General features: G+C 41.0%; 1 protein-coding gene across 1 annotated transcript in view; it reads left to right on the forward strand.

Annotated features, from left to right (window-relative positions):
- The window catches only part of LOC132824059 (kinectin-like), a 337,358-nt gene that overhangs the window by 16,780 nt on the left and 306,089 nt on the right, over positions 1-14,489 (forward strand). The window contains exon 2 of the mRNA XM_060838325.1: positions 3,050-3,204. Within this exon, the coding sequence (XP_060694308.1) occupies positions 3,050-3,204 (155 nt within the window). The remainder of the gene's footprint in view (positions 1-3,049; positions 3,205-14,489) is intronic.

The raw sequence follows: 14,489 nt of genomic DNA on the forward strand, positions 1-14,489 counted from the left end.
CTCTCTCTCACTCTCTTTTCCAACCTCTCTCTCTTTTCCATGCTCTCCCCCCCCTCCTCTTTTCCATGCGCTCTCTCTCTTTTCCATGTGCACTCTCTCTCTTCCATTCACATGCACTTTCTCTCTTTCTTTTCCATGCTCTCTCACTCTCCCTCTGTCTCTTCCATGCTCCCTCTCTCTTTTCCATGCACACTCCCTCTCTTTTCCACGCTCTTTCTCTCTCTCTCTGTTTCATTCGCGTGCTCCTTCTCTCTCTTCCATGATCTGTCACTCTCCCGCTGTCTCTTCCATTCTCTCTCTCCCTCTCTTTTCTATACTTGCTCGCTCTCTCTCTTCCCCACCTCTTTCTCTTTTCCATGCTTGCTCTCGCTCTCTTTTCAAAGCTCTGTCTCACCATCTCTTTTCCATGTTCTCTTGCTCTCTCTCTTCCTCCCTCTCTCTCTTTTCCATGCATGCTGTCTCTATCTTCCGTGCTCTCTCTTCACTCTCTTTTCCATGCTCTCTCTCTCATTTCCATGTGCGCGCTCTCTCTCTCTCTCTCGTATGACCTCTCTCTTTCTCTTTTCCATGCACTTTCTCCCTCTCTCTCGCATGCTCCCTCTCTTTCTGCCATGCTCTCTCTCTCTCTCTTTTCCATGCTCTCTCTCTTGCTCTCTTTTCCATGCTCTTTCTCCCTCTTCCATGTGCATTCCCTCTGTCTCTTTTTTATGCTCTCTCTTTTCCATGCATGTGCTCTTTCTCTCTCGCTCTCTCTTGCTCTCTCTTTTCCATGCTCTCTCTTGCTCTTTTTTCCATGCGCATTCTCCCTCGCTCTCTTCCATTTGCATGCTCCCTCTCTCTTCCATTCTCTGTCACTCTCCCTCTGTCTCCTCCATTCTTTCTCTCTCTCTTTTCCATACTTGTTTGCTCTCTCTTCCCCACCTCTTTCTCTTTTCCATGCTCTCTCGCTCTCTTTTTCAAATTGTCTCTCACTCTCTTTTCTGTGCTCTTTTCCATGCTCTTGCTCTCTTTTTTTCCATGCTCTCCCTCTTTTCCATGTGCTCTCTCTCTCTCTCTCGCTCTTCTCTCTTTTTTGTATGCCCTCTCTCTTTTTCCATACACGCTCTCTCTTTTCCATGATCTCTCTCTCTCTCTCGCTTTCTCTTTTCCATGCGCTTTCTCCCTCTATCTCTTCCATTCGTGCACTCCCTCTCTCTGCCATGCTCGCTCGCTCGCTCTCTCTCTTTCATGCTCTGTCTCTCTTTTACATTTTCTCTCTCTCTCCCTCTTTTTTCCACGCGCTCTTTTTATTCACACTCTGTCTATTCCAAGCTACCTCTTGCTCTCTCTCTCTTTTCCGTGCTCTCTCTCTTTTCCATGCTCTCTCTTTTCTCTGCTCTCTCCCTTTTCCACGCCCTCCCTCTGTCTCTCTTCCATGCGTGTGTTCTCTCTCTCTGTTTGTCTGTCTGTCTCTCTCTTGCTGTCTCTCTCTCTCTTGCAGTCCTCTCTCTTCCATGCGCACATTTTCTCTCTCCGTCTCTCTTCCATGCATGCGTTCTCTCTCTGCGTCTCTCTCTCTCTCTCTCCGTCTCTCTCTCTTCCCCTTTCTGTGTCTGTGTTCCTGTCTGTCTCTTCCATGCATGCATTCTGTCTCTCTGTCTCGCTGTCCCATGCGCGCACTCTCCTTTTTCCATGTGTGCGTTCTCTCTCTCTGTCTCTCTTTCTTTTTGTCTCTTTTTGTGTCTCTGTCTCTGTGTCTCTATCTCTCTTCCTTGCATACATTCTCTCTCTCTCTCTGTTTCTGTGTGTGTGTGTGTGTGTCTCTCTCTCTCTTCCATGTGCACGTTCTCTGTGTCTCTGTGTGTCTCCCTGTCTCTCTCTCTCTCTGTCTCTTCCATGCATACGTTCTGTCTCTCTGTCTGGCTCTCTGCCTCTTCCATCTGCGTTTTCTCTCTCTCTCTCTTCCATGTGCGCGCTCTCTCTTCCATACACGCTCATTCTCTCTTCCATGCATGCACCTTGCTTTCTCCCATGTGCTCGCTCACTTTCTCTTCCATGTGATCGCTTGCACTGTCTTCCATGCTCATTCTCTCTCTTACATACACTGTCTCCTTCATATGCACGCTCTCCCTTTCTCATCCATGCATTCTCTCTTTCTCTCACTCCCACTCTCTGTTTTCCAGGCTGTCTCTTTTTTCCATGTTCTCATCTCTTCCACGTGCGCTCTCTGTCTCTCTTTTCCATGCTCGTGCTCTCTGTCTGTCTGTCTGTCTGTCTGTCTCTCTCTCCCATGCACTCTCTCTCTTTTCCATGCTCTTTCTCTTTTCCATGCACTCTCTCCCTCTCTCTTCCCCCATGCACACGCTGTCTCTCTGTCTCTTCCACAGTCTCTCTCAATCTTCTGTGCTCTCTCTCTCTCGTTTTCTTCCATGTGTGCATGTGTGCACTCTCTCTCTCTCTCTCTCTCTGTATACCACGCTCTCTCTCTCTCTCTTCCATGTGCACGCTCTCTGACTGTCTGTCTGTCTGTCTGTCTCTCTCTCTCTTCCATGGTCATTCTCTCTGTTGCACGTGCTTTCCTCCATATGCGCGCTCTACCTTTCTCATCCATGCTCTCTCTCTTCCATGTGCGTGCACGCTCTCTCTCTCTTTTCCATACTTGCGCTCTCTGTCTGTCTCTCTTTACCATGCTGTCTCTTTTCCATACTCTCTCTCTTTTCCATACTCTCTCTCTTTTCCATGCTCTCACCCTGTCTTTTCTATGCACTTTCTCTCTTTCTCTTCCATGTGTACGCTCTCTCTGTGTCTTCCACGCTGTTTCTCTTTCTCTCTCTCTCTCTCTCTCTCTCTCTCTCTCTTTTCTGTGCTTTGTCTGTCTGTCTGTCTCTCTCTTCCATGCGTGCGCTCTCTCCCTCTCTCTTTCTCTTTCATGCGCGCTCTCTCTCTCTCTCTCTCTCTCTCTCTCTGTGTGTGTGTCTCTTTCTGTGTCTTCTTTTTGTGTGCAGGGGTCGTATTTTCTAGTTTTTGTTTAGAAAATGTCTTTACATACCTAATTTAAATTTTTTTTTAGCAGGAGATCTTGTTGGGAGATTTGGAATTAGTGATGGTGTTGGAACTGTATCTCAACCAGAGATGCAAGAACTACTTGGTGAATTTCGAGCACTCTATCAGGAACGATTGCATCAGTTAGAAGCTTTAAATGATGGAAGAGAAGAAACTCTTGGGGTTGGTTCCTTTTCATAATTATGTTAAATTAGGAAATGTTCATTATGAAAGCCCATCTCTTCCTTTATAACGTTGGTTGTTTACAGTCATTTGTATGGTTAAAATGCAAAATTAAAGTCGAGAATTGAAAAAGAAGAGAATGTTTGAAAATATGCGCACTACTGCATAATTATAGTGTTTCAAGTGATTGGTTGAGTAATTAAGTTGCAGAATGTTTGCTATGTAATATTTTTGTGAATGGCCTTTTGACAAAGGCAAATAAATCTCTACTTTCTCATTTACTGTTTCTGTAGATATTTATCTCATGCAGTGTATTGGGAATAACATTGATAGTGCCACCCTGTATTGATTTTTCTCTTGTTTGATTTCTGTGGAGTAGAAGGTGTTTTGAGACTATTGAAACACGCTTCAAGTTATTTACCACTTCAATTGCATCCAGTAGAGTGAGATTTTCTTGCCATCAATCAGGGCTGCCTTCAAAGCCAAGTCTTAGAATTAAAAGGTTAATGAACTTACCATACACAAAATTACAACTGGTTGATTGACTATTACCTTAAATTCTTCACCTGCAGATTATGTAAGGTCAGCTGCATAACTTATCCCTTTGCTACTTGCATTTTATGGCTGTAACGTGAAGACCTAAATTTAATATTTGTAAATTACTTTCAAGCTAACAATTAAATTTAGAGGACCCACAACAAAAGTAAATTAATGTTGATTTACTTCTTAAGGGAAACTCTGATTAGATGTATAATTTCAGGTATTGGCACATCAGGTTTATTACCTTGATTGGTTAGTGCAAATTATTGAACATTATTGTACCGTAATAAAAGTGACATCTTAATCAATACGACCAAATACATTAGTGTTTTAACATGGAAAAGCTCTTTGCTCCTGTTTAACAAGGGTCATCATTAGTTCTGCAGTGCTTGCTTGTCCACTAAATGTAGAAGTTAACATCAGATTGACTATTTACTGTTATGCAGTGGTAAATATGCTGTGTAATGTATAAACAAGGTCCATTTCCTACTCATGACGAGTTTATTTGCTACTTTGTTTGTTTCGTTTACTTTTAATCCAAATATGACTATTATTGTGCAGTCTTCCCTTTTTTATCCCCTTCTCAGTTAGAGTTGTACAGCATGGAAACAGACCCTTCGGTCCAACTCGTTCATGCCGACCAGCTATCCCAAATGAATCTAGCCCTATTTGCCAGCATTTGGCCCCTCTAAACCTTTCCTATTCATGTACCCATCCAAATAATTTTAAAATATTGCAATTTTACCAGCCTCCACCATCTCCTCTGGTAGCTCATTCAACACATACATCACTCTTTGTGTGAACAAATTGCCCCTTAGGGGTGTCTTTTAAATCTTTCCCTTCTTATCTAAAACATATACCCTTTAGTTTTGGAGTCTTCTACCCTGGAAGAAGACGTTGACTATTCACCTCATCCATGCTCCTCGTGATTTTATGACTTCAACTTCCGACACTCCAGGGAAAATAGTCCCAGTATATTCAGACTCTCCCTATATCTTAAACCCTCCAACCCTGGCAACACCGTGGGCGGCACGGTGGCACAGTGGTTAGCACTGCTGCCTCACAGCACCTGAGACCCGGGTTCAATTCCCGACTCAGGTGACTGACTGTGTGGAGTTTGCACGTTCTCCCCGTGTCTGCGTGGGTTTCCTCCGGGTGCTCCGGTTTCCTCCCACAGTCCAAAGATGTGCGGGTCAGGTGAATTGGCCATGCTAAATTGCCCGTAGTGTTAGGTAAGGGGTAAAATGTAGGGGTATGGGTGGGTTTCGCTTCGGCGGGTCGGTGTGGACTTGTTGGGCCGAAGGGCCTGTTTCCACACTGTAAGTCTAATCTAATCTAATCCTTGTAAATCTTTTCTGAATCCTTTCAAGTTTAACAACATTATTCCTAAAGCAGGGAGATAAGAATTGAACATAGTATTCAGAAGTGGCCTAACCAATGTCCCCAAGTTGTCCTTATGTAAATTATTTAAAGAACTTTAAAGCATATCAAAAATTATGGAAACGTCAACAAACGTGTTCATAAGTAAGCACTCAGATCCATTCCCAAGTAACTTATCCACAGATTTAAACAATCAAGCAAGTTTACATGGATCACTTACCAGAGTAATGTAGTCAAACGTAGAACAATTAAACGACTGTTCATGGCAATCTGGAAACGCTCATGAATCACAGTTTGAGAAATACTGGCATAAATGATCTGCATACTGTTGCTGTGAAACTACAGCATTAAAATAGTAACAGCAGGATTATGGAATATTTTGTCAGTGTGATTTACAAATGATGAACTTGTAAGTTTCTAGAATTGGCCCTCATTTAAGATTATGAAATGCTTTCTTTCTCCAAATGGATAACAATTTCCTAAGGATGTTTTGAAAGTTGATAGTTTTTCTCAATGTTTTTTACTGATTTAAGGAAATTCACTTGAAATAAAATGTAAGTTAAATTGAGTGAAAATTAAATTGCTAGTTTAAAAATGTCTACTTCAAGCACTTCTGACTATTTTGAAGTCATGTTTCAATGTTTTATGATCTTAATTGTGGTATTATTTTAAAATCAAAAATTATTCATTCATTAAATTTCTTGTGACTGAAAAACCAGAGTAAAAGGTGCAGGATGTCATCAGAGTTGTAAAGGATGAAGCAAGAGAGAAAAAAACCAACAAATAGATTTTTGTAAGCCAAACCTTATATTAACATGGTAGAAATTAAAAACTACAATTGGAATTCTCCATTTTAAGTCTTTAATAAAATTTGGGTAGAGATTGGGAATGACTCTTGATTTTTACATTGTAGAAGTTTCAGAAAGCAAGTGTGCTCGATTGATGCATTCACATTGCAGAAAGAAAAATGAAACTTCAGAGAAGAGTGGTTGTTGGTGTTTTGACTAAACTAGAGGAAGGTTTGAAAGATTATGATAGAGATAAAGTTTTTTGATTTTTAAGGTGAGTGAAGAACAACTTATCAATTTTCAGTTCTTTATTTCAACTTATGGTGAAAGAAAATACTCCTGGATTAGTGGCGAGAATGAAGAACAGAATATTTGTCATGCTTGCAGTTTATGTAATACAAAGATTTGAATGCATTAATGTCTGGGATGATGTAAGTACAACCACTGACTACAGTGAGCAACATGACTCTAGTACAGACAGTTATACTTCGGTAAAGCTGTTTGTAGTTCCTTTTATTATGTAATAAACTAGTTATTTTTCAAGCATTTAAATATTTGGCAAAATCAGCTAGCTAGACTAAATAAACTAAACATCCAACACAATGAACAGTGATGGCTCCTAAAACATGAATAACAGCTGTAAAGGAGCAAGAGAAGTTTGAAAGATAATTTTAAATAAGATTTGAAAGTCAGTTTTGAAGAAAAAAGATGCTGAATCTTCTGAACCTGTGAAGAGGCAATGAAGAATTTCTAGCCGCACCATAGGTGAAGTAGATGCTCAAAGATCCAGAAAGCCAGAAATGCAAAGGCATTTGACTTGTGTCACAGAGTGTAGCAGTCTGTGAAGAAAATCTCAATTCAGCAGTTGCAGGCTTTTAGTCAGAGAACGAAGCAATAGTCCTGGATCTAGTGTCTGATCCTCAACTGGAGTAAAAATAATTGATTTAACAGCACCCTGGACAGAGAATTCTACGTAATTCAGTTCCTCAGAAAGGAAAGCTTAAAGTAAGAATTTGAGTCTTACCAATTTGAAGGTCATTGCCATTAAGCATGGGCAACATGAGGTAGAAACTCAAATGTGGGTGCAAATATCTAATACTCCGTGACCGGAGAGTGGAGATATTTTTACAGGTAAAATTAATTAAGATGAATCAATTTTTAATGGTTTTATTTGATTTTAAATGTAGAAACACTTGGTCTAGCAGAGATTCTTTAAGAGAAAGCAACTGCAATAGGAGTTGTGAGACTAACAACATAGGGAAACTTGTGCAACTGGAAAGCAATTCTAAAACTGTAAATAAACCCACTGAAATCTTAAATTCACACTATTTGAGTAGTTTAAATGCGTGGAATGACCAAAGCCATCTCAAAGTTTGGCACTTTGGGGGGGGAAAAATGACTACAAAATTGCTTCCAAATGGGCAGCAAATCTGAAGTAGAACAAATCAACTCTTTGCTCTACAGGAATAAGTCACATGGAATTGTTGAGTATACTTTGGGGCCAGCGACCATAATTCTATGAGATTTAAGCAAGTATTTTGCATCAGTATTTACTATGGAAAAGGATGTGGAAAATATATAATGAAGGGAAATAGATGGTGACACCTTGCAAAATGTCCATATTACAGAGCAGGAAGTGCTGGATGTCTTGAAACGCATAAAGGTGGATAAATCCCCAGGACCTAATCAGGTGTACTTTAGAACTCTGTGGGAGGCTAGAGAAGTGATTGCTGGGCATCTTGCTAAGATATTTGTACCATCGATAGTCACAGGTGAGGTGCCGGAAGGCAGGGGGTTGGCTAACATGGTGCCACTGTTTAAGAAGGGTGGTAAGGACAAGCCAGGGAACTATAAACCAGTGAGCCAGACGTTGGTGGACAAGTTGTTGGAGGGATTCCTGAGGGTCAGGATGTACATGTATTTGGAAAGGCAAGGACTGATTCGGGATTGTCAACATGGCTTTGTGTGTGGGAAATCATACCTCACAAACTTGATGGAGTTTTTTGAAGAAGTAACAAAGAAGATTGATGAAGGCAGAGCAGTAGATGTGATCTATATGGACTTCAGTAAGGTGTTCGACAAAGTTCCCTGTGGGAGACTGATGAGCAGGGTTAGATCTCACAGAATGCAGGGAGAACTCACTATTTGGATACAGAACTGGCTCAAAGGTAGAAGACAGAGGGTGGTGGTGGAGGTTTGTTTTTCAGACTGGAGGCCTGTGACCAGTGGAGTGCCACAAGGTTCTGTGCTAAGTCCTCTACGTTTAGTCATTTATATAAATGATTTGGATGTGAGCATAAGAGGTATAGTTAGTAAGTTTGCAGATGGCACCAAAGTTGGACATGTGGTGGACAACGAAGAAGGTTATCTCAGATTACAACAGGATCTTGATCAGATGGGCCAATGGGCTAAGAAGTGGCAGATGGAGTTTAATTCAGGTAAATGTGAGGTGCTACGTTTTGGGAAAGCAAATCTTAGCAGTACTTATACACTTAATGGTAAGTTCCTAGGGAGTGTTGCTGAACAAAGGGTTCAGAAAAGATTTACAAAGATGTTGCCAGGGTTGGAGGATTTGAGCTATAGAGAGAGGCTTAACAGGCTGGGGCTGTTTTCCCTGGAGCGTTGGAGGCTGAGGGTTGACCTTATAGAGGTTTACAAAATTATGAGGGGCATGGATAGGATAAATAGATAAAGTCTTTTCCCTGGGGAGCGGGAGTCCAGAACTAGAAGGTATAGGTTTAGGGTAAGAGGGGAAAGATATAAAAGAGACTTAAGGGGCGACCTTTTTACACAGAGAGTGGTACATGTATGGAATTAGCTGCCAGAGGAAGAGGTGGAGGCTGGTACAATTGCAACATTTAAAAGCCATCTGGATTGGTATATGAATAGGAAAGGTTTGGAGGAATATGGGCCGGGTGCTGGCAGGTGGGTTGGGATATCTGGTCAGCATAAGCGGGTTGGACCAAAGGGTCTGTTTCCATGCTGTACATCTATATGACTCTATGTCCATGCTGACATGACGGATCTAGCTATTGACATCCCATTTCTCAGCAGTATCCCTCGACTTGTATGCTGTGATATTTCAAGTACTTACTTAAGTATTTCTTAAATGTTGTGATAGTTTCCACTTTACAAACAGTTTGCAAAGAACTTTTGATAGGTTGAATAAATGGGCAAGAAGCTGGCAAGTGGAGTATAATGGAGTGAATGACAATTTCATTTTGGAAGGGGGAACAAAAGAACAATACTTTTTAAATGTAGAAAAACTGTAGACAGCTGTAACACGAAAGGACTTTGAAGCACAAAGCTAGCACAGAGGTGCAGCAGGTAATCAGCAATTCTAATAAAATGTTGGTCCTTATTTCAACGGGGTTCGAGAATGAGAGTAGCGAAGTCTTGCTACATCTGTACAAGGTGCTGGTGATGTTTAGTGCTGTGGACAGTTTGGTTCCCTTATTAAGAAACATATTATTTCATTAGAGGGAGTTTGCAAAGGTTCACTAGGCTGACCCCCAATATGGAGGGATTGTCTTATGAGCAAAGGTTAAACAATCTGGAATTCATTTGAATTTAAAAGAATGAGAAGTGATCTCATTGTAACATATAGGATTCTTGAGGAGCTTGACCTGGCAAAAGATGAGAGGATGTTTCCCCTCGTGTCCTCGAGGGCTAGAGGACATAGTCTCAGAATAAAGGTGCACCAGTTTAAAATGCCACACAGAGCTGTGAGTGCAGAGTCCTTCTGCATATTTAATGCTGAGATAGATTCTTGAGCAGTAGGGGAATCAAAGCTTATGAGCAAAGGGCAAGATAGTGGATGGGAGCAGTGTTGGGTCAGGCTCAAGGGGCAAAATGGTATACTCCTGTCCCTATTTCTTAAGGTCTTATATTCAGACAGTGCGTTCCGGTTAACTACTGCACTTTGGGTGAAAGTGTTTTTCCTTCAATCCGCTTGCTACAAATATTTCCTTCAAGCTGCACAGCAGGTGAAGCTGTTATAAGTTTCTGTGCACAGCAATTGGTGGTGTCATCCCAATTGTGGCATTGACCTCCCCATTTCCGAAAGTAACTGCTGTGCATAGAGTTTGGAGGCCCATGCAGATGGAAAGAAAACTTGGAGGGAACCCTTCCTGCCACTTACTTTAGAGTAGATTCCCTACAGTGTGGAAACAGACCATTGCGGGGGCCAAATAGACCAGTCCACGCCGACCCTCCAAAGAGTAACGTACCCAGACTCATTTCCCTCTGACTAATGCACCTGACACCATGGGCAATAAGCATGGCCAGCCACCTGACCTGCACATCTTTGGATTGTGGGAGGAAACTGGAGCACCCAGAGGAAACCCACACAGACACAGGGAGAATGTGGAAACGCCACACAGGCAGTCACATGAGGCTGGAATTGAACCCGGGTCCACCCACAACACCCAGAAGCTTGACACCATCCAAGAGAAAGCAACACACTTGCTACATCTACACCTTCCATCCCTGACAATTATTATCAGCAGTATTTATTATCTGCAAGATGTACTGCAGAAAGTCACCAACGATATGACTGTTTCCAACTGGAGGACAGGGACAACAGATATCGGAGCACCACCACTTACAAGTTCCACTCCAAGCCACTCACTGTCCTGATTTGAAAATGTACTGCTATTCCTTTAGTGTCGCCGACTCAAAATCCTGGAATTTCCCCCTTAACAGCAGTGTGGGTCTACTTGCAACACGTGGACTGCAGCAGTTCAAGAAGGCTGCCCACCACCACTGTCTTGAGGGCAGCTCGGGACCAGCGATAAATGCTGGCCAGCCAATGATGTTCACATCTTTCAACAAAAATACAGACAAAAACCCTGATGCCGCAGCTCTGTTCTTTTTAGAGACAACAGTTTCTGAAACTGTGATGCAGAATGAAACCTCTGGAAACTCAATAAGGATATCTATGGCCTCAGTGAGGCTTCCAAGTGTGGTATTTTTCTTCAAAGTCACTTGTCTTGAAAATCAGATCAAATTTGTCTCCTTGCAGATTCCTCAGCATCTTCATGATCTCTTATGTGATGGAATTGTATTAAAAAAATGTTAATAAGACTGGAGTAAGATTTTCATGTTTGAAGTAGGAATTGGGAATTAAGACATGTCCTATTTCTGCATTCCTTGTAATTTAAGCCAGACTTCATACACTTAAATTTATAAACTTCAATATGGTAAAATTTCAAACAATTCTCCAAATCTAAAGGTGCCAGATCTTTATATTGCCTGAGTGTAGTCATCCTTTCCTTAAATTTAATCCTAACTCTGCAAACTAAAACTCTATTAGCCTTCTTTTAGCATCTTATATTGCTTGTGCATTTTTATTAAGTCACAAAGGATTATTTCTTTCTTGATCCATTATCTCTATGAATTAAGTATGTCCAGAATCTACCAATTTCAAATGTCTGAAAGGTAGACTTGATGGATCTGTGATCTTCTGCTGAAAGCGTTACTATAAAATGTGATGGAGCACTAGCCTTTTGAAGGTTACATGTTAAAAATTTATCGGTTTACATTATCTGCAAAATAATGGACATGTTCCATCCAAATATAATGAATGATTTTATTTCAGTGATTTGATGTAGACTTCTTAATTGTATTTGAATTTCCATGGACTGAAACATATGATTCCTTCCATATGTAATGTGAATCCAAACTATTAGCATGTCTGCATACTGTGTTTTCTTACAAATTGGAGCATTTCTATTTGAATGCAATAAAGTGCAATTAATCTGAAAAGTTCTATTCCAAAACAATGGAGGAAGTAAAAACTGGAGTTTTTAGAAATTCTTTCAATGTGTCCTGATTGGACACTAGACTTCATCTCTTGAAACATTTTCTTCCTGTATTATGAGACTGTGGTTATAGTTAAAATGTGACAACAATTGAAATTCACATAGTATACCTTATCACAGACTAGTAAGTAAGTATCACAAATATTTTTTCTTGATGTTACTTCTCTGAAGAATGAATAAATTTGGAACATTGACATGAGTTTAATAAGAAGGTCAACATCATATCTACAACTGGACCCTCAGCTTCCTGAGTCACAGATCACAAGTGAAGATAACAAATAGCACCTCTTTCCTGATAACGCTCAACACTAGTGCCCTGCAAGAATATATACTCAGCCCCCTACTATACTCCCTGTACACTCAAGACTGTGTTGCAAAATTTTGTACAAGTGCCATCTACAAGTTTACTGACGACAGCACTGTTGTAGGCTGGATATCAAACAGTGAATTAGGATACGGGAAGGCGATAGAGTGCTTGGTGTTGTGGTGCAATGATAACAATCTGTCTCTCAATGTCAACAAAACGAAATAATTGATCATTGACTTCAGGAAGAAAGGAGGAGGACACATCCCTTTTGACATCAGTGCAGCTGAGGTAGAAAGGGTTGAGGGCATCAAGTTCCCAAGAGTGATGATGTTGAGTGGCTTGGAGGGGAACTTGCAGTTTATAGTATTCCCCATATCTGTCTGATGTTTTTCTTTATGGGAGTAGTTGCATGTTTGAAAGATGCATTCAAAGGAGCCTTGATGAATTTCTGCAATGCATCTAGTAGGCAGTACATACTCCTACTGAGTGTTGATGTTAAAGGGAGTGATTGTTTGTAGATATGCTGCCACTCAAGCAGGCTGCTTTGTCCTGGATGGTGTCATTCTTTAATGTTGTTCAAACTGCAGTCTTGGCCATTACATTCTGGATTTCATACCTTGTGGATGATAGTCTTCGCAGAGTTGGGAATTGAGTTACTCACTACAGATACTTTATACAAAATGATCATAAGCTTGATCAAAAAAGCATCTAAACACATCTTACTTAATGAAGTAGGAGGAGCTGAAAATGTTTCAATAACTGAGGGCATGACTGCAGTGATTGTAACAGGGTCAGCCGGGTGAACCTCATTGAATGAGTTCCCTAATTGGACCTGTTAATCTGGTTTAGTAAGGGAACCCTGGCAGACAGATATAAACCGAGTGTCAGGGGTTCTATTCTCTCTGAGAGCTGGATTTGAGAAAGCTGCATCAGTGTTCAGAACTCTCCATGTATAAATAAAGGGTAACTTGGTAACAGGATACCAGCCTCGATGGTGGCTTTCCAGTGACGATGAGAGAAAAGCACGCTTCTGAAGAAATTCACTCAACTGTCATCTTTTGAGTTGAGGTAAGCATTTCTGGCATTATGCCATTATTTGGGCATAATTTGTTCAATTCTGTCATTGAAGACTGGCAAGAATGGTTTTTTGTTTCTAGGCAAATGAACACTGGGGCAGATGAAAAGCAATGAACACTTTCCTGATAGCTTGTGAACCTGCAGCTTTTTTGGTTATTTGGAGCCTAACTTTCCCTGAGGCACCAGATACTAAAACTTTCAAATGTTGATTTGATTTTGTTAAGGAATGTTACATCCCAAGCCTCTTCTAATTCTGGGACTCTATTGGTTTTATTTGGCAATCTCGGGAGTTGCTATCAGGATTTTTGACAAGGTTAAGACAATTGACAGAGACGTATGTCTTTGGATTAACCTTAAATGAGATGCTGAGACACAGTTTGGTATGTGGGATTAATGATGTAACCATGCAAAGGTATCTACTAGCTGAAGTGTAACTGGACTTCAAACAGGCACAACATCTGGTTTATCATTGGAAAATGCAACAAGTGAAACATATGAGTTGCAGAGTATTCTGAGGGAAGTAGATACTCTGGCTCGTTCAACTGAGCTTGGGGAACACCACTTGAGTGAAGGCAATTGTGTAGCTTCACTCCTGAGCAGAGGAACTCTAGGTTAGCCCACAGTAAAACTGCAAAACAAATTCAAGCCTCAGCTAAACTGTTAAAATTTTCTTCAGGATCCAGGCCGGCAGTTGCTGCCAGTATGCAGATTCGAGATGGAAAAAGAATCCTGCTTGATCTAAATGGAGTAATAGAACTCAAAGGCCGGTATCCAGGAGAGTGTGCACACTTTGGGAAGTCTACCTACATCTGGAACAATTAAATTGCTTAGCAACATCCATATAAGAACCAATCAAAATAAGTGTCTGGTTAAATGGTCATCTGATTCTAACTGTCAAGGCTGTATCAGTGATCAGAGAATCAGTCTTGAAGATAATTCACTCTAGACTCTAACTCTTAGTTTGCGCAAGACCTTGACTAGACTGAGAATCTATACCGGGAACCATTATAGATTAAGGGTACGACTTTGATTCTGGTCTGCTATGAGAAGCAGTTTGTTCAATTACCACTAGTTGTAGTAAAAGGTTTGGGCCCAAGATGGACGGGGCAAAATTGGTTGGGAAAGATTCACCTGGATTGGGTCAATTTTTCAATTAGGAAATGGCTGTCTGAGTGAAATCCTAATTAAATACCTGGATGTTTTTCAGGAAGGTCTAGGGGCCATTAAAGGAGCCAAGGCCAACCTTGCACGTTGACCAGGAAGCAATTCCACGATTCTGCATGGCACGTCCACTGCCATTTGTCTTATGGACAAAAGTAGAATCAAAGATCAGAAGGTTAGAAAGTGAAGAAATTATCAAACCAGTACAGT

The sequence above is a fragment of the Hemiscyllium ocellatum genome, chromosome 17 (assembly GCF_020745735.1).
Source record: "Hemiscyllium ocellatum isolate sHemOce1 chromosome 17, sHemOce1.pat.X.cur, whole genome shotgun sequence".
Taxonomy (NCBI): domain Eukaryota; kingdom Metazoa; phylum Chordata; class Chondrichthyes; order Orectolobiformes; family Hemiscylliidae; genus Hemiscyllium; species Hemiscyllium ocellatum.